Here is a 20,113-nt window from a genome sequence, read left to right as displayed (position 1 = left end):
TTAGATTATAATTATGATGGATGATTAGATAAAATCAGCAATGGTCTTTTGGAAATAGGCCTTTTCCACAGAAGACATTTTGACAGAAAAACACAAGTTCAAAGAATGAGATGAATGATGGCTGAATTATATTTAGCTGCTTCAGCTTCAGGTTCCTGGTTTGTGCACGCTGGCAAATGAGGATTTTTACTTGCTGATGAAAAAATCTCCATTTCTCATTTGATTTTCAGTAAAAAAAAACAGCATTGCTTCTATTTTATAAAAAAAATACTGATGTTAACAAGCATTTAGCAATATAAGGGCACATTATTAGATTAGACTGAGTTGTTGTCTATTGTCCCTGTATTGAAACACCTCTTAACATTTTGAGATTGATGCTGCTTTTAATTCTGTGTTTTTGGATTAACTTTTAGATAACATTTAGACTTAGATTGTGTTTTTTTTTATCAGAAGCTGGCACCAAAGACAACATGACAAAACTTCTAAATACCCCAAAGAGCCACAATGTTTGGAAATTTTGGCCACACTAAAGTTTGGACAGACATTGATTCCCTTTGTTGCTTGCCACCAATAAGACGAAAAGGGCAAGGGCAGTTCAGCATAGAGAACATACTTATCAGACTGCACTGATAAAATCCTCTGAGAATAAACTGCTGTGGTGTTGGCACAGAACAAGAGGGTGCTGGGCAGCAGGTGAAGAAAACCATGAAGAGATAGTTAACCCAAACTCTGCCTACATATATAGTATGCAAATATCTCAGCTCCTGCTGGGCTTACGCTAAGGTGCAAACTCTGTTATAAGTAACTTTTTGGTTTAATCACCATGTGTTTCTACACATGATGGCTGTTAGCAGATTATCATTCACCAGAAAACTGTCCTCATAATGCTAAAGATTTTTTTTCTCTATTTTTATGTAGGTATATTGAAAAAGGAAACATCTTACTCTACAGTCTTGGTAGCACCCAATATAATAATCACAGAATGCAAAATTTAAAAACTATTAAATTATGACATGCAGTTATTACATTGTAAGAGTGCACAAATAGATTATTATAGCACTAGTAGATTATCAACAAATATTGCATAAATATACAGAAATATAGGTATGCACAATTGTATTTTGTTTGAAATGATAATATGGTACAAAACCAAAAAGAAAATTCAAAATTGCAAAGCTACAGAGTACTGGAGGTTTCAAATGAAAGGGAGTAGGCTAATATTTTTTATTTGACACCTTTATTGTTAGAAATACTACTTACCTGCAAGACTAACTTTTCACTTTAATCATAAGTCAATAAAGCCAACATCTTACGAGGGTTTTTTTTTCAGCTGTACATTAATTCATTTGAGACAAGGAGACTAAGTCACTGGCGTTCGCTTGCAATTCGGCTAAAACTTCAACTCCCATAATGCTTTGCGTAAGAAGTCACTACGATGACGTGAAAGGTAGGCGACCACAATACAGTACCGGTGTGGTCTACGAAGACGTCGTTTAAGAACTTCTAGCTATAGTTTTGCAGCTGTATGAAACATTTCAGTGAGTAAATATTATTAGCCTCTGTAAGTAGCCACTTAAAGCAATAACAAGCGAACTGCTGTTTCATAATAGGGCAAACGTGCTAGTAGCACAATTAGCTTTCGTGTACAGTAGCATGTGAGCTACTCATACTTCTATTTATGTTTTGACCAGTTCGCTAAAAAACCTGTTAGCTCTAACTATTTGCTCATAACAGTGAGTTTAACAGCATAATTAATTTGTGTTTTCAGTGTTATTTCCCATGTTAGGCCTGGTAATGGCGTTTACTTTTTGTTCCCTTATTTAATAAATGTTTCTAAAAAATATAAAAAGTTTTGGCCTGTAGAAGTTTGTCGAACGATTCATTGTTGTAAGTTAGCTACATGTTATTGAAAAAATCAAGATATCAAAATTCTTAACCAAACAATTCAATGTAAATAGTCAAAGATTATCTTCATATCGGTTATTTCAGACAATGTTTACCAATTATGTAATGGAGGGAAACTGTTGTTTGTCTGATCTGAATATAATATCCAGGCGCCTAGAGGCATTCATCATTCATGTCAGTCAGAAATGACTGTATCATTTAAATATAATGCAGAATTTGACAGAATGTCATATTGGACCAACTGTTTTTTATTTCTGGTGTTGTTACAAATGTTACAAAAATGTATTTTCTGGTAGATTTAGAAAGTTGTCTGCTCGTTGTAACATGGTCTTCACTTTCATCTGCAGAGCTTGTAGAATAACACCCTACAAGTCAAAAGAAGAAAGCATCAGCTGTAGATCCTACTTCGTTCTCTCAGGCATTGATGGTCCTTTCGTGAGCAGAACACAGGATGCCCTACCACTGTGTGGCCTATGGATGCGGCAAAACTTCAGAAGATGGAGTGACACTGTTTAAATTCCCCAAGGATCCTGAGGAGTTTTGCAAATGGGAGAAGCAAGTGCAGCGCACCCGCAGACAGTGGGTCGCCACGCCCAACTCTCACCTCTGCAGTGATCATTTTGGCAGGGAGTACTTTGAGCCCAGACCATCGACATGTGTTCTGAAGCTGAGGCCAGGAGCTGCTCCTACTGTGTTTGTCCGTCCGCACTGTTCCTCCTGCAGCGGAATGGGCTGTAGTAAGTGCCTGCCTGCTATCCAACGGCGGGGCATTACAGCTGAACCAAGACAGTGTACCACAAGTGTGAGTAGTTTTGATCGTGGAAAGGTCACTGCAGAGAGGAAGCCAGAGTTTCTGTTGTTCTGAGAGCTTTAAACAAGCCCTTTTTTGTATGCTTACATATGTGATGCAAAATCAAAGTCACATTCGGGCTTTCCTTTTATCATTCTGTTTTTTTTCTCTTTACAGGAAGAATGCAATGAAATGGTGCCTATTCATTTAAGTGATACTGATGGAGAAGGTGACAAAGAACATCCGACAGGCAGAGGGGTGAAGTTAGGAGAAAAGAACAGAGATGAACAACCAGGTAAGGTACAAATAAGGAGACAAGAGAACAAGGGTTAAAAGACAGAATGTCACTTTTTTTTGTCTGTTCATTTAAATACCATTTTACCATTGTTAAAATGAGTCAAAAGGAGTGATGGAACTTCTCTGAAAACACTTTAACCAATAAAAATCAGTCCTTTGTAAGCTCAAGGGACTGTTAATGAAGTTATGTTTTCTGTAAAATGAATATATTTATTAATCTTTCCAGTGGTGTGTGAGATGTGTGGTACCACCGGCAATATCAGCAGCTTCTTTTCAAAAACCAAGCGCTTCTGCAGTACATCCTGTTCACGGTCCTATTCATCAAACTCCAAGAAGACTTCCATACTGGCACGTCTGCAGGTGAGAACGCAGCAATACTGAATGATGAATTTTCTTGCTGGGATGTCATTGTATGTGGCAAAAGTTTTCACTCCTTTACATATTGGACATCATGAGGTTTTCTGCCCCAAATGTCCTTTGTGCCTGTGGTTTAATCAGGTCTGGCTGCTTACTAATGTTGTATCAGACAGTACGTTAGTCACAGGTGACCAAGTCAGTATCCAGAGTAACGGTTGTTTTCCAGTTCCATAGCTTCTTAAATGATTTTTTATACAGAAAGGTAGTAGATTGAAGACCACTTGGTGTGGTTGACCAGTTGGTGCCACTTATGGACAACAGTGTCTCTTTGACACCTCTCTGGTCTTCATCCAGCTGTCCTTTATTTCCCGCCTGTTGTCCTTCCTCTCGAGTCCCAGGTGAAGGCTGCGCCTCTCTCCTTTTACTTCAAGCCCCTTCACTGTCCTCTTTGATAGGAGGGTCCTGTAAAGCATCTGTATCCGTCTTACATCAGGAAGAAGTTCTTAGCCAAGAAAACACAAGAAAATAGTTTTCATCAGAATCATACTGATGTTTTTCATGGTATACGGTGTCAGCGCGGACCTTAATAAAAATATTATATCCAATCAAAAATCTGCAGCAAATATCTTGCGTGACAGGTGTGAGGACAGAATTGATGGAGCACATTTAGTGATGAAGAAATGCAAAATTATGTAAAACACATGTTATCGAGACTTTAAAGGAATGCATGCTGCCACTTCTTGTTTCAGAAGTGGAAAACACCAGGATCGAGCCATTTTTGTGGATTTTCTGATTATTGTTGCTTCACTGGTTGTTGGTCGGGACAAACAAACTTCCAGCCAGAATTTAAAACTGAATTCGTAATTAGGAACAAATGGGGGCAGTATTTCGCAAAAAGCTGTCACTCGGTCGCAATCGCAAAAAAAAAAAAAAAAAAAGGTTGAAGAAGAAGAAGAATCCCGCGTTGGATTTGAAATCAGTGCACCGACTGACGCGCTTTCATTCACCTGAGACGTCCGTCCATAAAAACAAATGGTTCACAGGTGTTGCGTCGATACCTGCTGGAACACGAAACGTCCGAGCGTCGCCTTTCATCGGTTTCCACTCGACCACCCCGAGACTCTGAGGCGATGGCTGTTCGCCCTGAACATGGCTGTGGACACCCAGCTCCACGTTCTCAGCAAGCTGTACGTCTTGCTGAGTACGACTACCACACCCCGGAGCAGCCGGTCCGCCAAGGCCGGCTGCTCAAGACCTCCGCCGTCCCCTCCCAGTTCAGACACACGCGCAGCTCGGAGACAGGTGACCCCGCCGCCAGCGTCATTCACCTGGATCTGCTGGTAGGTCGGCATGGCAGAGAGAGGATGGCAATGGATTTTTTTTTCCGCAACTCGGTGACATGACCTGCAAATAAATCAGTACTGGACCTAAAAGAGCAGAATTCATTCAGTTTTAATTGATAATTTAAAAAAATCAAATAAAAAAATAACCTGCCAAACAAGCCGAATATGAGATGACAGCAGCACAACGTGGGTTTTCAATGTTTTTTTCATTTTATTATTTACCTGAACTTTCATAACTGAGAAAATTGAATTTTCCCTGTCATTAAATGTAATATTTTTATTTTAGGAAAACAAAGGGGTGTTCAAATGAGAGCTGATCTGAATAGCCCTTTATTTAGTCTATCCATAAAAAAATGTATTAGCAACAATTTTAATGATTGATTATTCTGTTTTGCCATGTAAGATGGCCACAAAAATTGGGACGAGGAGGAGATTTATGCAATCTTGACTGATGCTTCTGTCTCTCCAGGGAAAGCTCCCCACGAAAAAAGCCACAGTGCTGAACAAGGTGAACAAAGCCCCTCCAGCCCCACCGCGACTGCATGGTGAGGGCACTGGACACACACAGATACACATGCACAGGGAAAAAAACTGTGTGCACAAACATTGCACAAAATGTTGCTTCAGCTGTATGATTCCTCTGTTCTTTCCATTCTGTAGGAAATGCTGCAGGTTTTGACTGGGGTGCCTATTTGGAGAAGGAAACATCTCTGGCTGCGTCAGTGTCCTGCTTCAGACATGTGAGTCCTGTCTGCCAAATGTGATGAGAATCAATAATTGTTATTGTTATTTATCTCTAATATTGTTGAAATTTTACTGTACGCACACACACACACACACACACACAGCCCTTTTAACAGCGTTTTCACCAGCATGAGTGTGAGGTGACACACGTTTGTCTCAAGCTAAGGCAACAGTTTGATAGATTAATATCTTAATTAAGAATAAATTCACAGCAAATGTGGAGACAACTGAACAAGTAAGTAAGTAAAACCAGGATTCACCTGCTGTTTAATGTAGCTGTGGTCAGGAGAAGAACGTCCATAATGGACTAAAAACAATACTTTGCAAAAAGGAGAGAATTCACTTTTCAGCTACCAGGCCAACGAGGTTGACCTGCAGGTAGATGTGACACCATAGATACTGTATACTATGCAGTGAATGCAGCATTCAGGCTTGAGATGCATCGCTGCCACCACCATCTTGCAGAGGTGAAAATATCCGACTTTTGTGCTGCTTTTGGATGTTCTATTGAAGGAAATGCAAAACTTACCAATGACATTATTATACAACAGGGAATAACATTTCACATCTGAAGGAGAAGGAGACATCTGATTGGACTGAATACACTTGTGAACCTATTTTTTAATAGGTGAATTTGTTTTACATTTATATACAATGATAACTTTTTTTTACACTGGAAATTATTTTATGTGGAAAGACTCATTAATTTATTTGTGAGTCCCTCTGTGTGCACTCATTAATATTGAGAGTGTTCTGACTCCTTATGGATGTGGAGCACATAAAACACCTCGCACTGATGATCTCTAAGGAAACCTCTGACCTCCACCTGCAGGCTCCTATGTGTGCCTATTGGGACGACATCACCATCGGGATGAAGGTGGAGGTCCTGAACAAAAACGCAGTCCTGCCCACTAAAGTCTACTGGATCGCGACTGTCATCCAGATTGCAGGTGTGTACATCTTGTTCTTAATCAATTTAAAGTTCCCTGTGGACTTTTTGACCCCTTGTAGTGGTGTGGATCTGTTACTGTGTGAGTGGGTCCCCAATTTGTTTATCTCATACATGCACACACATGCATGCGTGTGCACATTATTCCACTGATCTACAGGTGGCGGTAACACAGTATACTGCAATGCACCAGCAAAGGCAGGGAAGACGAAGAAGACTGCTAGCTAGTAAAGATGAATGTAGACAAGATTTAAAGGATTTAAAATACTTAAAAACTTGCTTCTGAAACAGTATTTCAACCATGGCACACTAAACATGTCCATTTTAATCCCATAATGACACAATAAAAACAGACTGTACAATGGCAACAATGTTGCCCTAGAATACATTTGGGTGAAGGACTTAAATAATATTAATCAAAAGTGCAGTTAATCCATAATCAGAAGAAAGTACTTCATACTTCATATGGACAGGATCATACTGAACCACCTCCGTCACCTGGTGAGCTGTGAGCCAGTTCGTATATCGACCAGGCATTGGTGTGGAAGACGCAGTCATCTACCTGCTCCATTGATCTCTTTCCCACCTGGAGAACACCAGGAGCACTGTGAGGGTCATTTTTCTTGACTTCTCCATTGCTGTCAACACAATCTGGCCATCACAGTTGAGGTGGAGGCTGGAAGGAGCCAGAGTAGATTGACACCTGGCTGCATGGATCATCGACTACCTCACCAACAGACCACAGTATATGAGGCTTCGCGACTGTGTGTCGGATGTGGCAGTTTGCAGCACCGGGGCTCTGCAGGGTACTGTGCTCTCTCCTTTTTTCTTCACCCTCTACACATTGGACTTCAGACACAACACAACCAGAAGCCACCTCCAGAAGTTCTCCGATGATACAGCCATCATTTGAATACAGGGAAGTCGACTAACTTTGTCGACTGGTGTGGACTAAAACACCTGTTAACCTTCAACTCCAGCAAGACCAAGGAGATGGTGACAGACTTCTTCATGAAGGTTCCACAGATCACACCTGTGAACATCCAGGGTTTGGACATTTAGATCGTTGGTGAGTACAAATACCTGGGTGTGCACCTCAACAACAAACTGGACTGGACTGACAACACAAGACGGGCCAAAGTCGTCTCCATCTGCTGAGAACATTAAGGTCCTTTGGAGTATGTAGGACGCTGATGAAAACTTTTGAAGACTCTGTGGTGGCATTTGTTATATTCTACACAGTGGTCTGCTGGGGCTGTGGAGGCTCTGAGAGGGACAGAAAGAGACTTAATAAACTGGTCAGGAGAGCTGGCTCTGTCCTGGACTGCCCTCTGGACGCCATCGAGGAGGTGGGTGAGAGGAGGATGTTAGCCAAGCCGACATCAATCATGGACAGCCCCTCCCACCTCCTGCATAACACAGTGGGGGCCCTCAGCTGCTCCTTCAGTAACAGACTGCTGTTCCACTCTGTAAGAAGGAACACTACTGCAGGTCCTTCATACCAACAGCTGTCAGACTGTTCAACTATGGCATTGTTTAATGTAGCACTGTGTCCACATACCTACTGTTTGCACTACAGTATGATCTTGCTATTATACCTGTGTATTATCTGTGCAATATTGCATATTTGTTTCTGCATACTGAGCCTATATTTATATATTTTTCCTACTGGGTTACATATATTTTTTCTTCTACTGTGCAATAGTACAAAACACTACTTAATCATCCATATTTTACCATGTGCAATTAATTTTTTTTTCCATTAACAATACAGCCTCATATCTATTCACTTTTATATTGGTTTGATATTTGGCAATGCAGTGCAATAGTACAGTAACCCTTGCCTTCCTCCCATCCCTTGTCTCCAGGATACAAAGCCTTGTTGAGATATGAAGGCTTTGAGCACGACAACAGCCATGACTTCTGGTGCAGCCTCGTTTCGGGAGAGTTGAATCCGATTGGATGGTGCGCTATGACGAGCAAGCTGCTGGTGCCACCACAAGGTGAGGATTCACACACGTACCTGAATCATACTGCCACGAGAACGCAGAACTGCATGATCATGATCACACTCATGTAAGCTTCAGTGGCTTCCTGATGGCAGTAGGACAGTAAGCCTGAGTTCTTGCTGTCCTTGTTGGGCCAGCACTAACAGTTATATTGGGATTAATGTTGCAGACACTGATGAATTTCTATTTGTCTTGACCTTGACAAATTGTGTGTTCATAGATGTGAAGCAGAACATCCCAGATTGGAAAGAGTATCTGATGAAAAAGCTGGTGGGGGGCAACACGCTACCTGTTGACTTCTACCTGAAGGTAAAAATAGATGCTGCCTGACAGTGATTTGCCTTGCACAACACCAATTCCAAAAAGTTGGAAGTGTGAAACATAAATAAGAACAGAATGCAATCATTTACACGTGCACTGAGTTTACTTACAATGGTTTTACAAAGTGTTCCTGAGCCTATGTATTAATCTCCTTTATACAATCATGTGTTCACAAAGTGGTGAACCTCACTCCATCCTCACCTCTGAGCGACTGAGCCTTTCCAGGATGCTCCTTTCATACCCAATCATGATACTATCACCTGTTACCAATCAACCTGTTTACCTGTGGAATGTTCCAAACAGGTGTTTTTGGAGCGTTCCACAACTTTCCCAGTCTTTAGTTGCTCCTGTTTCAACTTGTTTGAAACGTGTTGCTGCATCAAATTCAGAATAAACATATTTGAAAAAATTAATGAAGCTGATATGAATGAAGGTAGAATATCAAATATATTGTCTTTGTACTGTTTTTAATTGAATATATATCAAAAAAGATTAGCAAGTTACAGCATTCTATTTGATTTATGTTTTATACAGCATCCCAGCTGTTTAGGAGTCAGAGTTGTACATGTGCAGAGAATAATGAATGAGATTTAAATGAAAGGTTTAATTTCCCTGAATTAATCAGCATCTTCTGTTTTGCCACCTTTCCTTATGTCTTCCTAGCTGGCAGAGAGCATGAGGCCCTCTTTCAGATTAGGTATGTGTGTGGAGGTGGTAGACCCCAAACACGTGAGTCGCACCCGCTTGGCCATCATAGACTCCATTATTGGTGGCCGCCTGCGCCTGGTGTACTCCGACCAAAGTGACGCCCCTGAAAATATTACCTCTGACTTCTGGTGCCACATGTGGAGCCCCCTCCTGCACCCGGTTGGCTGGTCCAGCAAAGTGGGTCATGCCATTAAAGCACCCGGTAGGTTTAAGATATAGTTTGTTCATACCTATGATTGAAAGCAGTAGTCAGAAACACACTGAAGAAATAACATCAGGAAGAAGGAAATTTAGGGAGGACAGGCCACCAAACATTTTTTCAGTAAAAAGTGCTTACAGTAGGCTATTTGTGTTAAGACTGTCCACACTCCCATTCACCTTGACAGGTAACACATGGTGGTTAAAAAAATCACAAGCAGTGACCTAAATGGATAAAACTATCAGTGCCAGTTTCTTCCCTTAACTGACAGGACACATTTCGCACTTGTTTTGAACTCAAGCTTTTAACTTGAAGATATATTTTCACATGGAAATTAAATTAACAAGTAAAATAATGTTTCTTTTTTTAATTATAGTAAAAAGTGTGGAAGCTGCTGTCAGCGGTTCGAGGGGTAACTCTGACAGTGCATCCCTGCTCTTTAAAAGGGTAAGGAAAATGTGGCCTCAAAGAGGAAAAGTAGTCACACTGCTTCAGCACAACTCTTGACAACCACTGTGTGATCTGCAGCCCAGGTTCGTCTACATGGAGGGAGGTTTCTTTGAGGAAGGAATGAAGCTGGAGGCCATTGACCCTCTTAACCTGGGAAGTATCTGTGTGGCCACTGTACACAAGGTAAGACAGCTGTTTCTGGTGGGTTTGGTTTTGTGTGTTCTGTCATCAGACAGACTAGACTGATCTGCTTGAACAGTTGGTTGGTTATGAATAGGGATGTTCCTAACTGCTAATTTCCCTTTTGTTTAAACAGAAGTTTAAACTTCGACTAGTTTAAAACTAAGAAAACTCTCAGAAAACAGTCAAAGTTGAGCACAATTTAATCTCAAAGGATACATGTTGTTTGAAAAAATATTGCATATATTTTAAGAGCTATTTTAAACCATTAAAAAAAAATCACGTAGTTGGACCTTGTCTTAAAAACTCCCAACCTGTTGTCTCTTTTTCTGTGCGTGTTTCTTCTGTCTCTCACTCTGCTGCCCTCCAACCCCAGGTGCTGTTAGATGGCTACCTGATGGTGGGAATTGATGGAACCATATCAAACAACGGCTCTGACTGGTTTTGCTACCACGCCTCATCTCATGCCATCCTTCCTGTGGACTTCTGTAAAAAGAACAACATCCCTCTCACAGTACCTCAAGGTAAAACATGCCCATTCATCAAGTCTCTGCAGTTCACACTTTCTGCTGGTACTAGTTTGCTTTACCATCCTATTCTTGAAAGCTCTTGTCAGTTTATGCCAAAGAGAAGCTAGAAAATAACTTGAGCAGTATACTGTCAATGGAAATATTTGCTAATTTTTCTGTGTGTTGGCAGGTTATGACTCTCAGACCTTCACCTGGGACAAATACCTGAAGGACACCAAAGCTAAAGCTGCACCGGCACAACTGTTCAACACTGTAAGACAGGAGGTCCAGACCTAGTGCAGCGTTTAAAGTTCTGCTCTCTATTTAGCAGCATAACGCGATCACACCCACACTTGCACTTTGCCACTTTCACTTCTTCTATTCGTGTTTTTAAAATTTGGTACAAAAAGAAACTTCATCAAACAGCACATGAACCTGCTGTTCGTCATTTCTTCAGGACTACCCGGGTCACAGCTTCTTCCCCCACATGAAGCTGGAGGCGGTGGACTTGATGGAGCCGCGCCTGGTGTGCGTGGCCACCGTGAAGCGCTGCGTGGGCCGACTGCTGCTCATCCACTTCGACGGCTGGGAGGATGAGTTCGACCAGTGGATCAACCACGAGTCCCCAGACATCTACCCCGTCGGCTGGTGTGAGCTCATGGGCTACCAGCTGCAGCCGCCCCCTGGACCTGGTAAACACCACATTCAAACCAAAACCCCCTCATGTGTCGTAGAGCGTTAAGTCATAACTGGACATCAGAGCTGGTTTATACTGATTCAGTGTTTACATGAGGCATTTTAATTCTGACTGTGATTGACTGTAAATTGGATTAGTGGTGGAATTAAAGACCAGATGAGGCAGAAAACTGTCCACCTGTTCATCACAGCATATGTGCTGGTGATCCATGCTCTGTAGATGTTTTTGATCCTGTGTAAATGTGTTTTGTTCTGTTTTCTAGTTAATGTCATTGAAAACCAGGCAGCACAGATCAAGAAATGCAAGCCCTTTGCATATGGGAAAAGGAGTAAGTTTTGACTTAGAAATGTATATGAAGTGTGTTGCCACAGAAACCAGATCAGCCGTCACATTTTGTGTTTTCTTACATCTGACAGCTGTGGAACTACTCTTTCACCTCCTTCTTTTGCTTACTGTAGAAAAGAGGCATGCAAAGAAGAGGCTCTCTCAGGACCAAGCTAAAGATGATGATGGCCAGCAGCCTGAGGTCAATGACACTGACGGTCCTACAGGGCTCCAAGACCTCAGTCCTCCACCAAAAGTACCTGTCATCCAGCCCAAGCCTGAGCCAGAGGAGCAGGAAAGTAAGTGAACATACTCATACAACGTGCTGTTTAATATTGCTCATTTTGGTAGAGAGAGACAATGTTGGTAGTTTGCTGACTTAATTCTGTCTCTGTAGTCTTTGCAGTGCAGGTGAAAGTGGAGGAGGTGGAGATGGAGGCCCCCATTAATCCTCCAGATGACTTCCGACAAGGTTCTCTTGGTATAATCAAACAGGAGGCAGTAGTGGAGCAGAGTAAGTCAGGACTACAGCGGATGCCAGAGAAGAGCAGCTTGGAAAACGTAGCACAGGAAAAGATGAAGCAGAGGGAAACTGCAGCAGGAAGGAGTGAAGTGGGATCTTTGGAGGAGAGCTTTAGCAGCGAAAGCAACACGGAGCAGAGTGAAAACAAAAGCAGTGGTGAAGAGAAGAGTCAAAAACTGGACCAAGAGAGCCACGACGATGGCGGCACCATGGAAGGGATTTCAGAGAGCAATACAGAGCAGGACACAACAGGAGAGGCTGCAGGAATGGACATATGAGACAAGGACGAATGAAGAGGAGACCTGCAGAAAAGGTGGATGAGCAAAGAGACTGGGGTGACTCTGCAATGCAGGAAAATAAAGCCAGTGTGGTGAAGAAGAAACTGAAAGAAAGCCAGCTGAAAATTGACAAAATGAGACACACAAAAGCATGCTGGGATATTTAGAGACAGTAAAAAAGGTACAACATCAGTCGGGAGAGCCAGTGCAATGTTTAATCTCTGGTGGCTTAAAGTTCTGATCCTTAAGATTTCAGTCCTGGTTGATTTGGTGACACGTTTGGTAACAGCGAGTGTGTGGGCTGCAGAATTTTGGGGGCAACCAAACAAAGAGTTTTAATCCAGCTGTGGAGGACTGAACAGTAAACAAGATAAAAATTACAAACTGTAATGTTTCCATCTCTTGGGTTTAGATTGACAATTTGAATCCAGAGCAGGAATGGTGGACTACCAATAAAAAGTGCTATACAGAGAAGGAATTATAGAATGTAAATACTTAAATAGCTATTGCTGAAGAAAGACACTGTCCATACATAGGTCATGACTTAAAGGTACACTATACAAGACAATATGTAGACTGTAAAATACAAAAGTAATCCCTCTCATGTATCACTTATGACGTACTAGCAGTGTTTACCTGCAGAGACCCTGCCTGTATTTTCTTATTTTCTTTTTATTTTGTTGCATCGCAGCTTCAAGCCCATAACAGCACGCAGGTGAGGTTGGGACGTAATAGAAAGGTATCAACCAGGTGCCAGACTGTAAGCAGCCTGCATCCAAGAGGAAGCGAAGCAACTTGTGGACACAGCAATGAAAACTTACAAACAGTAACCGACAACGTCTGCGTAGTATACCTTTAAAATACTTCATGTACCTTAACTCATAACTGAATATGGACTAATGTAGCCTGTTTCAAAACTACCTCTCTTTCTCCATGTTGGTAAATTCCACTACACGGTGATATTTGTGCAGAATTGATCGTTTCAGCTTCTTTTGTTTCAGTTTAGTTTGACTCGTGAGTCTGATGTCTATTTTTCATGTTTTATGTCCAAATTTGTTGTTTTTTGTACATGTGATAAAAAAAGATATTGTTCCTCAACTTTGATGTGAATGTTGTCTCAGAGTTTCTGTAGAAATGGGACTTGAATGGCATTGGGCTTTCAATTAGTTCATACATTCTGCAGTTGTGGTGTAGTGGTTTGGGATAACTAGCATAAAGCCAAAGAGAATCATTTTTGAATGATAATGACTAAAGCTAATGACATTCACTTCATTTTCCTTCAGGATGCTAAAACACCCACCTGAGCTGCTCAGAACCCGGAGGAGCTGGGAATGTGTATCTAATGCTGTGAATGTGAAGCAGGGTGGTGCTGACAAAGAGCATGTGTGCTCAGTGTAGGTTCCCTGGATGATGGAGGAAAAAAAAATCTTTTCGACCTTTTTCAACACTATTGATTATACAGCAAAAAGGTAATACTACAAAAAAACTGGCTGGCAGGAGATGTGAAACAGCCTCAGCAGCTACAGCTTTCAAAGTCAGCAGAGGTTGCAGTTTTCGAGAGTTGGAGCCATGGTTTCACCTCAAAATCTTCAACAGTTGCCAGTTTTCTAGAAGCTGTGGTCTCAAAACATCAGTACAAAAGGCAGCAGGTTCAGGCCGATGTGCGTCTCATGGTGGTTTTCTTGGCTGCTGCCAGTTTTGTATTGGGACTTTTGCGAGGTTTGGATTTGGCTTTAAGCATTTTGACTTGACGAAGGCCATTGAGATGCATAGGCTTGGGTTTGGTTGCCTTTGGCGCCTTGGCGGGCTTTGGGGTGACGTCAGGGGTGGAGGGGAGACTCTCGCCCCCGGGACAGGCTTTGAAGACGTGGACGTCCTTGACTTTGCGACCCCTCAGCTCAGGGGGATTGGCACAGGTGGCTCGTACCTTCAGGTTGACCTTCTCAATCCACCTAGATGAAGAGGAAAGATCACTCTTTATTAATAATAACCAGACATTGAGTAAACCATCCGGAATGAGTATCTAAATGTGAGTGGCGCAATACAATAAGGGCATAGTGTATTCAGGTTTTCCCACTGTATTTAAAGTTCTAGATTTATGTTGTGGTGTAATGTGTGATTAGTAGGCATTAAAACTAATATTTCTGACCAAACTCAATGTGCTGTAATTGTCTTACAAGCGTAGTGGCAGCAGAGGGCAGTCACACATCAGAGGGTTGTCGGCCAGGTTGATGACCTCCAAAGAAGTGAGGGGGTAGAGGCTGGGCACCTCCTCCAGCTGGTTGCCCTCCAGAAAGAGACTCCTCAGCACTGGACCCAGACCTGCCAGGGAGTTCTGTGACATCTGGAGTACGAGATGTCACATCAGAAAATTGTTGAATCACAGCTGTGACTTGTTTTGTTGCTACTAATGTGGTACAAGGTCTAACTCGAGTCCAGCTTTTTGATGAGATGGGCAAGAAAAACGATGAGGATGGTATGAAGAGAAAGCTCTGGGCTGCTGCTGTTCTGACTAGTAGCTCACCTCTAGAGCCCACTCACCTTTTCCAATCCCATGTTGTCCAGGTACAGCTCCTTCAGCGACCTCTCCAGTGGTCGAAAAGCATTTGGGCCCACCCAGCGAATTGAATTCCCAGACAGCCTCAGGTCTCTGAGGTTCCCTGCCCTGCTCAGTGCTTCAGTGGGCACCTCCTTCAGCTTGTTTCCTCCCAGGTGGAGCGTATCGAGGTCACTGGCCTGGTCCAGAGCCTTGGGTGAAACGCGATCGATGGCGTTCCCAGTGAGGTAGAGGGCTCTAAGGCCCTCAGCTCCATTCAAGGTGTCCGGCTCCAGCTTGGTGATGCCATTGTTCTCCAAGTGAAGCGCCAGCAGGCTGGGCACCAGTTTGAAGGCTCCTTTGGGGAAATCAGTGAAGCGGTTCTTCTCCAGGTGGAGGTACGTCAGCTGAGGAAGGCCTGTGGATTTAGATTATAGAAATTACATTGGAGTATGAAGACACAAGTCAAAATAAAGGCATTTTCTACTAATGTAATTTTTCATTTGAGAGACCTTTAAAGGCGTCAGGGCTGAGGGAAGTGAGATCGTTCTCTGACAGGTACAGGTAGATCAGTCCCTTCATTCCACTGAAGGCCCCGTCCTCCACCTCTACAATCTTGCAGCGCTGCAGATGTAGGGACACCACCTGGGCAACACCGGGGAAGCTGTTGCTAGGGACGTAGTGGAAGTGGTTGCCACGCAGGTCAAGGAGACGTGTGCTGGGGGAGAACCCCCGAGGAACTTTGGTGTGACCGCGGTTCTCACATGAGGAGTGATGTGTCGCAGCCTGAGGACAGGACGGTAATGGACAGAGGGGACAGACACAATGCCAGCACAAATCATATTCCTTTCATTCTTCTATAATTATCTTCTATAATGTATTCTTTCTCTGCTTTTGTGTCGTATGCGCCAGTGGTTCCAAAGTCTGTAATAATAATGGAAGCTGGAAACTGGTAGCAGAGAATGTTTCAGTGATTAAAAAGAATTGACAGTTTAAGGAATAGTTTTGACATTTAAAGAAACACAGGCTATGTTGTGGCCTGTTAGTTGCTGCTACCTGTGCCATCCCACACTGGTGCCAGTGACCTCCTGGAGGCTCCACTGGTTGGCTGTCAACCTCACAAGACTCCAGGAAGTGCCTGGCTCAGTCACAAACTTGAAATCAGCCAACAGAAGTATAAGTGGACTAGAAATGAGCGCAGTCAGTGCACTACAAAAGAAAATGACACAAAACTGTCTCCTCTAATCTAGCATCACACGCCCCACTCACCTCACAGACACAGTTGGCAGGACACTTGACCTTGTTCTCTGGCTCTTCGGTGGGTGGTGGTGTGATCCTGGTTGCCTCCTCAAACTCTGCCTTCAGCATGGCCTCCTGGCTCTGACAGCGCAGCTCAGAGGGGTAAACGGCCTCCAGGTTCTCTCCTGACATGTGGGCGGGTCCTCCACATGTCCCCATCAGCTTCACTTTGCTACGAATCGCCCACTCCCTGTAGTGGGGTCAAAAAAAAAAAGTCAAAAAGAGATTGGAGGTAGAGATTTGTACCTTTTGGTTGTCTGAATTACAGCACTGTGGCCTACACGTCAGCCATTGGTTCAGAGCCCACAACACTGTGCTGTACCTGAGTGGACGCAGGTAGCAGTTGCAGTGGATGGGGTTTCCGGCCAGGTTGAGGCGTGCCAGCTTGGGTGAACCTTCAGGGAAGGGCTGGATGACACGCAGCTGGTTGAAGCTGATGTCCAGGTGGATGAGGCTGGGGGATTTCGACACGGCTGTGCTGGCCAGGTCCTGCAGGGACATGTGGTCCAGGAAGAGGTGGGTCAGTTTGGCCATGGACACCACCTCTTCCCCGAGGTAAGTCATTGGGTTGTAGCTCAGATCAAGACGGGTCACCTCTGGCAGTCTGGACACAGAGAAGGACAAGTGTGGAAAATTAGGATGGAATCAGATCTGATGTTTGCAGGTGTTTTCCCGCCTGACGCTAGTGGCATAGCTCCCCAGGTGGTCATGTCAGTTGGTCAGTCCACCACTTTGTTCCAGACTGTAATATCTCAACAACTATTTGACAGATTACCTTAAAGTTTGATACAGATGCCCCACTCAAGATGATTTCTATGCCGCTGATTTGTAATCTAGCTCCATCGAGTCAATGTTTTAATTTGTCCAATACTTTGCTTTACGAGCAGATACCTGCAAATTCATGAAATTACCATGAGCCTCATCTGTACTTTGTAATTAGTGCTAATAAGCAAATGTTAGCATGCTAACACACTAAGTATGACGTTGAACATGGTAAACTTCAGCATGCTAGGATTGTCATTGTGTACATGTTAGCATGCTGACATTAGCATTTGGCACAAAGCACCACAGACTCTTGTTTGTTTATAGTGTCAAAATTAGTAACTCCCCACCTAACGGCATCTTGTTTTCATCAAAAATATTGGGAATTTCTGATTAGAAATGGTTTCCTAAAGTAGATTTGGTGTCCACGTGAGAGATCAGTGTAGCTCTGAGGCAGAACACAGATGCCTCTGACACAGAGATAGTGAAATATGCCAAATCACCACCTGGTCATGGTCTCAGTGGGGAAGAACTGCAGCTCATTGTGGTCCAGGCTGAGACGGGTGAGCGTGAAGAGACCAGCGAAGGCCTCGGTGTCCAGGTAGTTCAGAGAGTTGTGACTAAGGCGAAGCCATTTGATGTTCTGCAAGCCCTGGAAGAGAAGAGGTGGCTTATAGTTAACGACAGCTCCAACAACAGGAGACGTTTCTGCATTTCTTTAAGCGATCTTTTCAAATACAAGATGCTGAAACACATTCCAAAACAATAAGATTTAAAAATTATTTAATGGGACATATTGTTAGGAAGTATTTCATTTGCATCCACTTCTAAGCTCCTCGCAGGATAAACTCCCCCCATCCTCTACCATTTGTGAAATTGGTGAATTACTGTGATGCCAAAGCAGTTCTTGTGACGCCCATTTTTAATGAACTTTTTAAATAATACAAGAACTTAACAACACCGTCATCTTCTGAGTTTGTCATTTTGAAGAGCTCGTAGAGGTTGTTTTTGTGTGTGTGTGTGTGTGTGTGTGTACCTGGAAGGCCATGTTGGGGATGTAGACCAGCTGGTTGTGTGTGAGGGACAGCAGGTTGAGGAAGCCGAGCTGAGAGAAAGCTCCGGGCTGGATCTCTTCCACGCGGTTGCGGTCAATCATAAGCTGCTTCAGCGAGGACAGGCCGTCGAATGACTCCTGGACTCACAAAACACAAAGGAGGACAAAGTACATAGAAAGGAGGGGTGGAGTTTGTTTTAATAAGGAGGTGACTGGAGCTGATTGTAGTTAAAAACGAAAAGTGGTAATGGGATAAATAACAGCTGTGAGAAGTGGATCTGCATGTGTGGGTTGACCTGGTAGAGGATGTCAATGTTATTGTTGGCCAGGTTGAGGAAGACCAGGCGACCGAGGCCACGGAAAGCCCCCTCCTTCACCCTGCGGATGTTGCAGCGCTGCAGCGACAGGTGAGTCAGGTAGGGAGTGTGTTTGAAAGCCCCGGTGGGAAGTTCCTGGATGTCGTTGCCTCGGAGGTCTAATTTCACCGTGATCTATAAAGAAAGGGGATTAGGCGGAGCGAGATGGGAACTAGAGATCTTGCGGAAACGTCGGTCCACGTGTGTGAATGAGAGACCTCGTCGACTGTGGGAGGAACTTGGGTCAGGTTCTTGTTGACGCAGGTCACGGTGAGCTGGATCTGGTCGCAGATGCACTGCTGTGGACATTTTGCTGTGCGTGCAGCAGGGATGCAGAGCAGCAGCAGGACCCAGAGGCTGTCGGGACGAAGCTGGGAGTACATCTGAGGGGGGACAATAACGGCCTTTACAGTGATTCATGGTTAATAGCCTGTTCTGAGGCTCCTCTTGGACAGTAATACAGTAGATTAAAAAAAGCCAACAACTGGCAGCTTTTTTTTCTCCATTTTTTTTAGATGTAAGGTACCTTGATAGCTCCAACACTTACCCGTTCATTCACTCACATTTCATTCACCTTACTTGGCCATGGCAGTTTCTACAGAGGACACACTGAATCAACATCATTCACCCTTCTGCTCTGTGCAAACTGCTGAACTGTGTGCAGCGTTTCCCATCGATGAGCGTGTGCAGTTTGTTCGAAATGAACAGTTTCAGCAGCAAATGTTTCCATCTTCTCCAATGATTAGCTCTCGTACAAACCCGCTGGCCTGTCTAATATAATCCAGCCTATTCCTGTAATTAAGTTATGTTCATATACATTTCTTTAATACTATAAGGCATGTGGTGGGCCACATGTGCTCGGACCCCAGACCCTCTCTGGCTGAGAGCCACTGATTTGCATGTCGTCAAGTGGAAAATAAATGAATATGTTTGCTTGAGTGCTACAGTCCAATTCTGAGGTACTTGTTGCTTGAGTGTTTCCAGTTTCTGCTGCTTTATGTTTCTACTATTCCACTATATTTTAGAGGGATGTTTTGTACTTTTTACTGCACTCCCTTTACCTGACGGCTCTAGATACTTTTGAATCATATTTTACATTAAAAAAACCAAATAAATACAAGGCATAGTCATCTCACAATGCCTCAGATTTAACTTGAGACGTTTTGGACAGGGCCCAACACACGGTTGGACACCACTGGACTAAACTAACTGTCTAAGGTATTAGTAGTAAAAGGCTACTTATGCATTATTGCAATACTATTAACAATCTGGCAGTGTGATATATAATGATATGTCATTCAGTCACATGGGCATTCTTCTGCAGACTTAGTTGTTTTACTTTTGTTACTTAAAGTACATTTAGCTCATAATACTTTTACCTGTATGATCTTAAATGCTGGACCTTGTAATTGAGTATTTTTACAGTGTGTTATTTTTACTCACGTAAAGGATCTGAGTACTTCTTCCACTACTGCTTATAGTTGGTGTAACCAGCAGGAAGAATGTGCAGGTAAAATCAAACT

At 43.1% G+C, this 20,113-nt stretch overlaps 2 protein-coding genes across 2 annotated transcripts; one reads left to right on the top strand and one right to left on the bottom strand.

The window, feature by feature from the left end:
* The first annotated feature begins 1,440 nt into the window (after positions 1–1,440).
* l3mbtl2 (L3MBTL histone methyl-lysine binding protein 2) lies at positions 1,441–13,681 on the top strand. Its single transcript, XM_041962419.1, has 18 exons — positions 1,441–1,538; positions 2,253–2,707; positions 2,873–2,990; positions 3,219–3,352; positions 5,162–5,237; positions 5,353–5,432; positions 6,269–6,386; positions 8,254–8,388; positions 8,615–8,703; positions 9,379–9,625; positions 9,999–10,069; positions 10,151–10,255; positions 10,629–10,776; positions 10,952–11,034; positions 11,219–11,453; positions 11,721–11,786; positions 11,917–12,081; positions 12,180–13,681. Exons 2-18 carry the CDS (start codon positions 2,357–2,359, stop codon positions 12,581–12,583), a joined length of 2,625 nt encoding a protein of 874 aa, XP_041818353.1. The 5' UTR covers positions 1,441–1,538; positions 2,253–2,356; the 3' UTR covers positions 12,584–13,681.
* chadlb (chondroadherin-like b) lies at positions 13,631–18,973 on the bottom strand. The gene is made up of 10 exons (XM_041962421.1): positions 18,809–18,973; positions 18,531–18,725; positions 18,217–18,372; positions 17,687–17,832; positions 16,741–17,022; positions 16,389–16,608; positions 15,632–15,905; positions 15,125–15,537; positions 14,761–14,927; positions 13,631–14,535 (listed from the first exon to the last, which is right to left on the bottom strand). Exons 1-10 carry the CDS (start codon positions 18,971–18,973, stop codon positions 14,235–14,237), a joined length of 2,319 nt encoding a protein of 772 aa, XP_041818355.1. The 3' UTR covers positions 13,631–14,234.
* Between the last annotated feature and the right edge of the window lie 1,140 nt (positions 18,974–20,113).

This window comes from Chelmon rostratus, chromosome 21, assembly GCF_017976325.1.
Source record: "Chelmon rostratus isolate fCheRos1 chromosome 21, fCheRos1.pri, whole genome shotgun sequence".
NCBI classification, from domain to species: Eukaryota; Metazoa; Chordata; class Actinopteri; order Chaetodontiformes; family Chaetodontidae; genus Chelmon; species Chelmon rostratus.
Note: the sequence above shows the minus strand (reverse complement) of the source record. Positions and strands in the feature narration are given on the sequence as shown.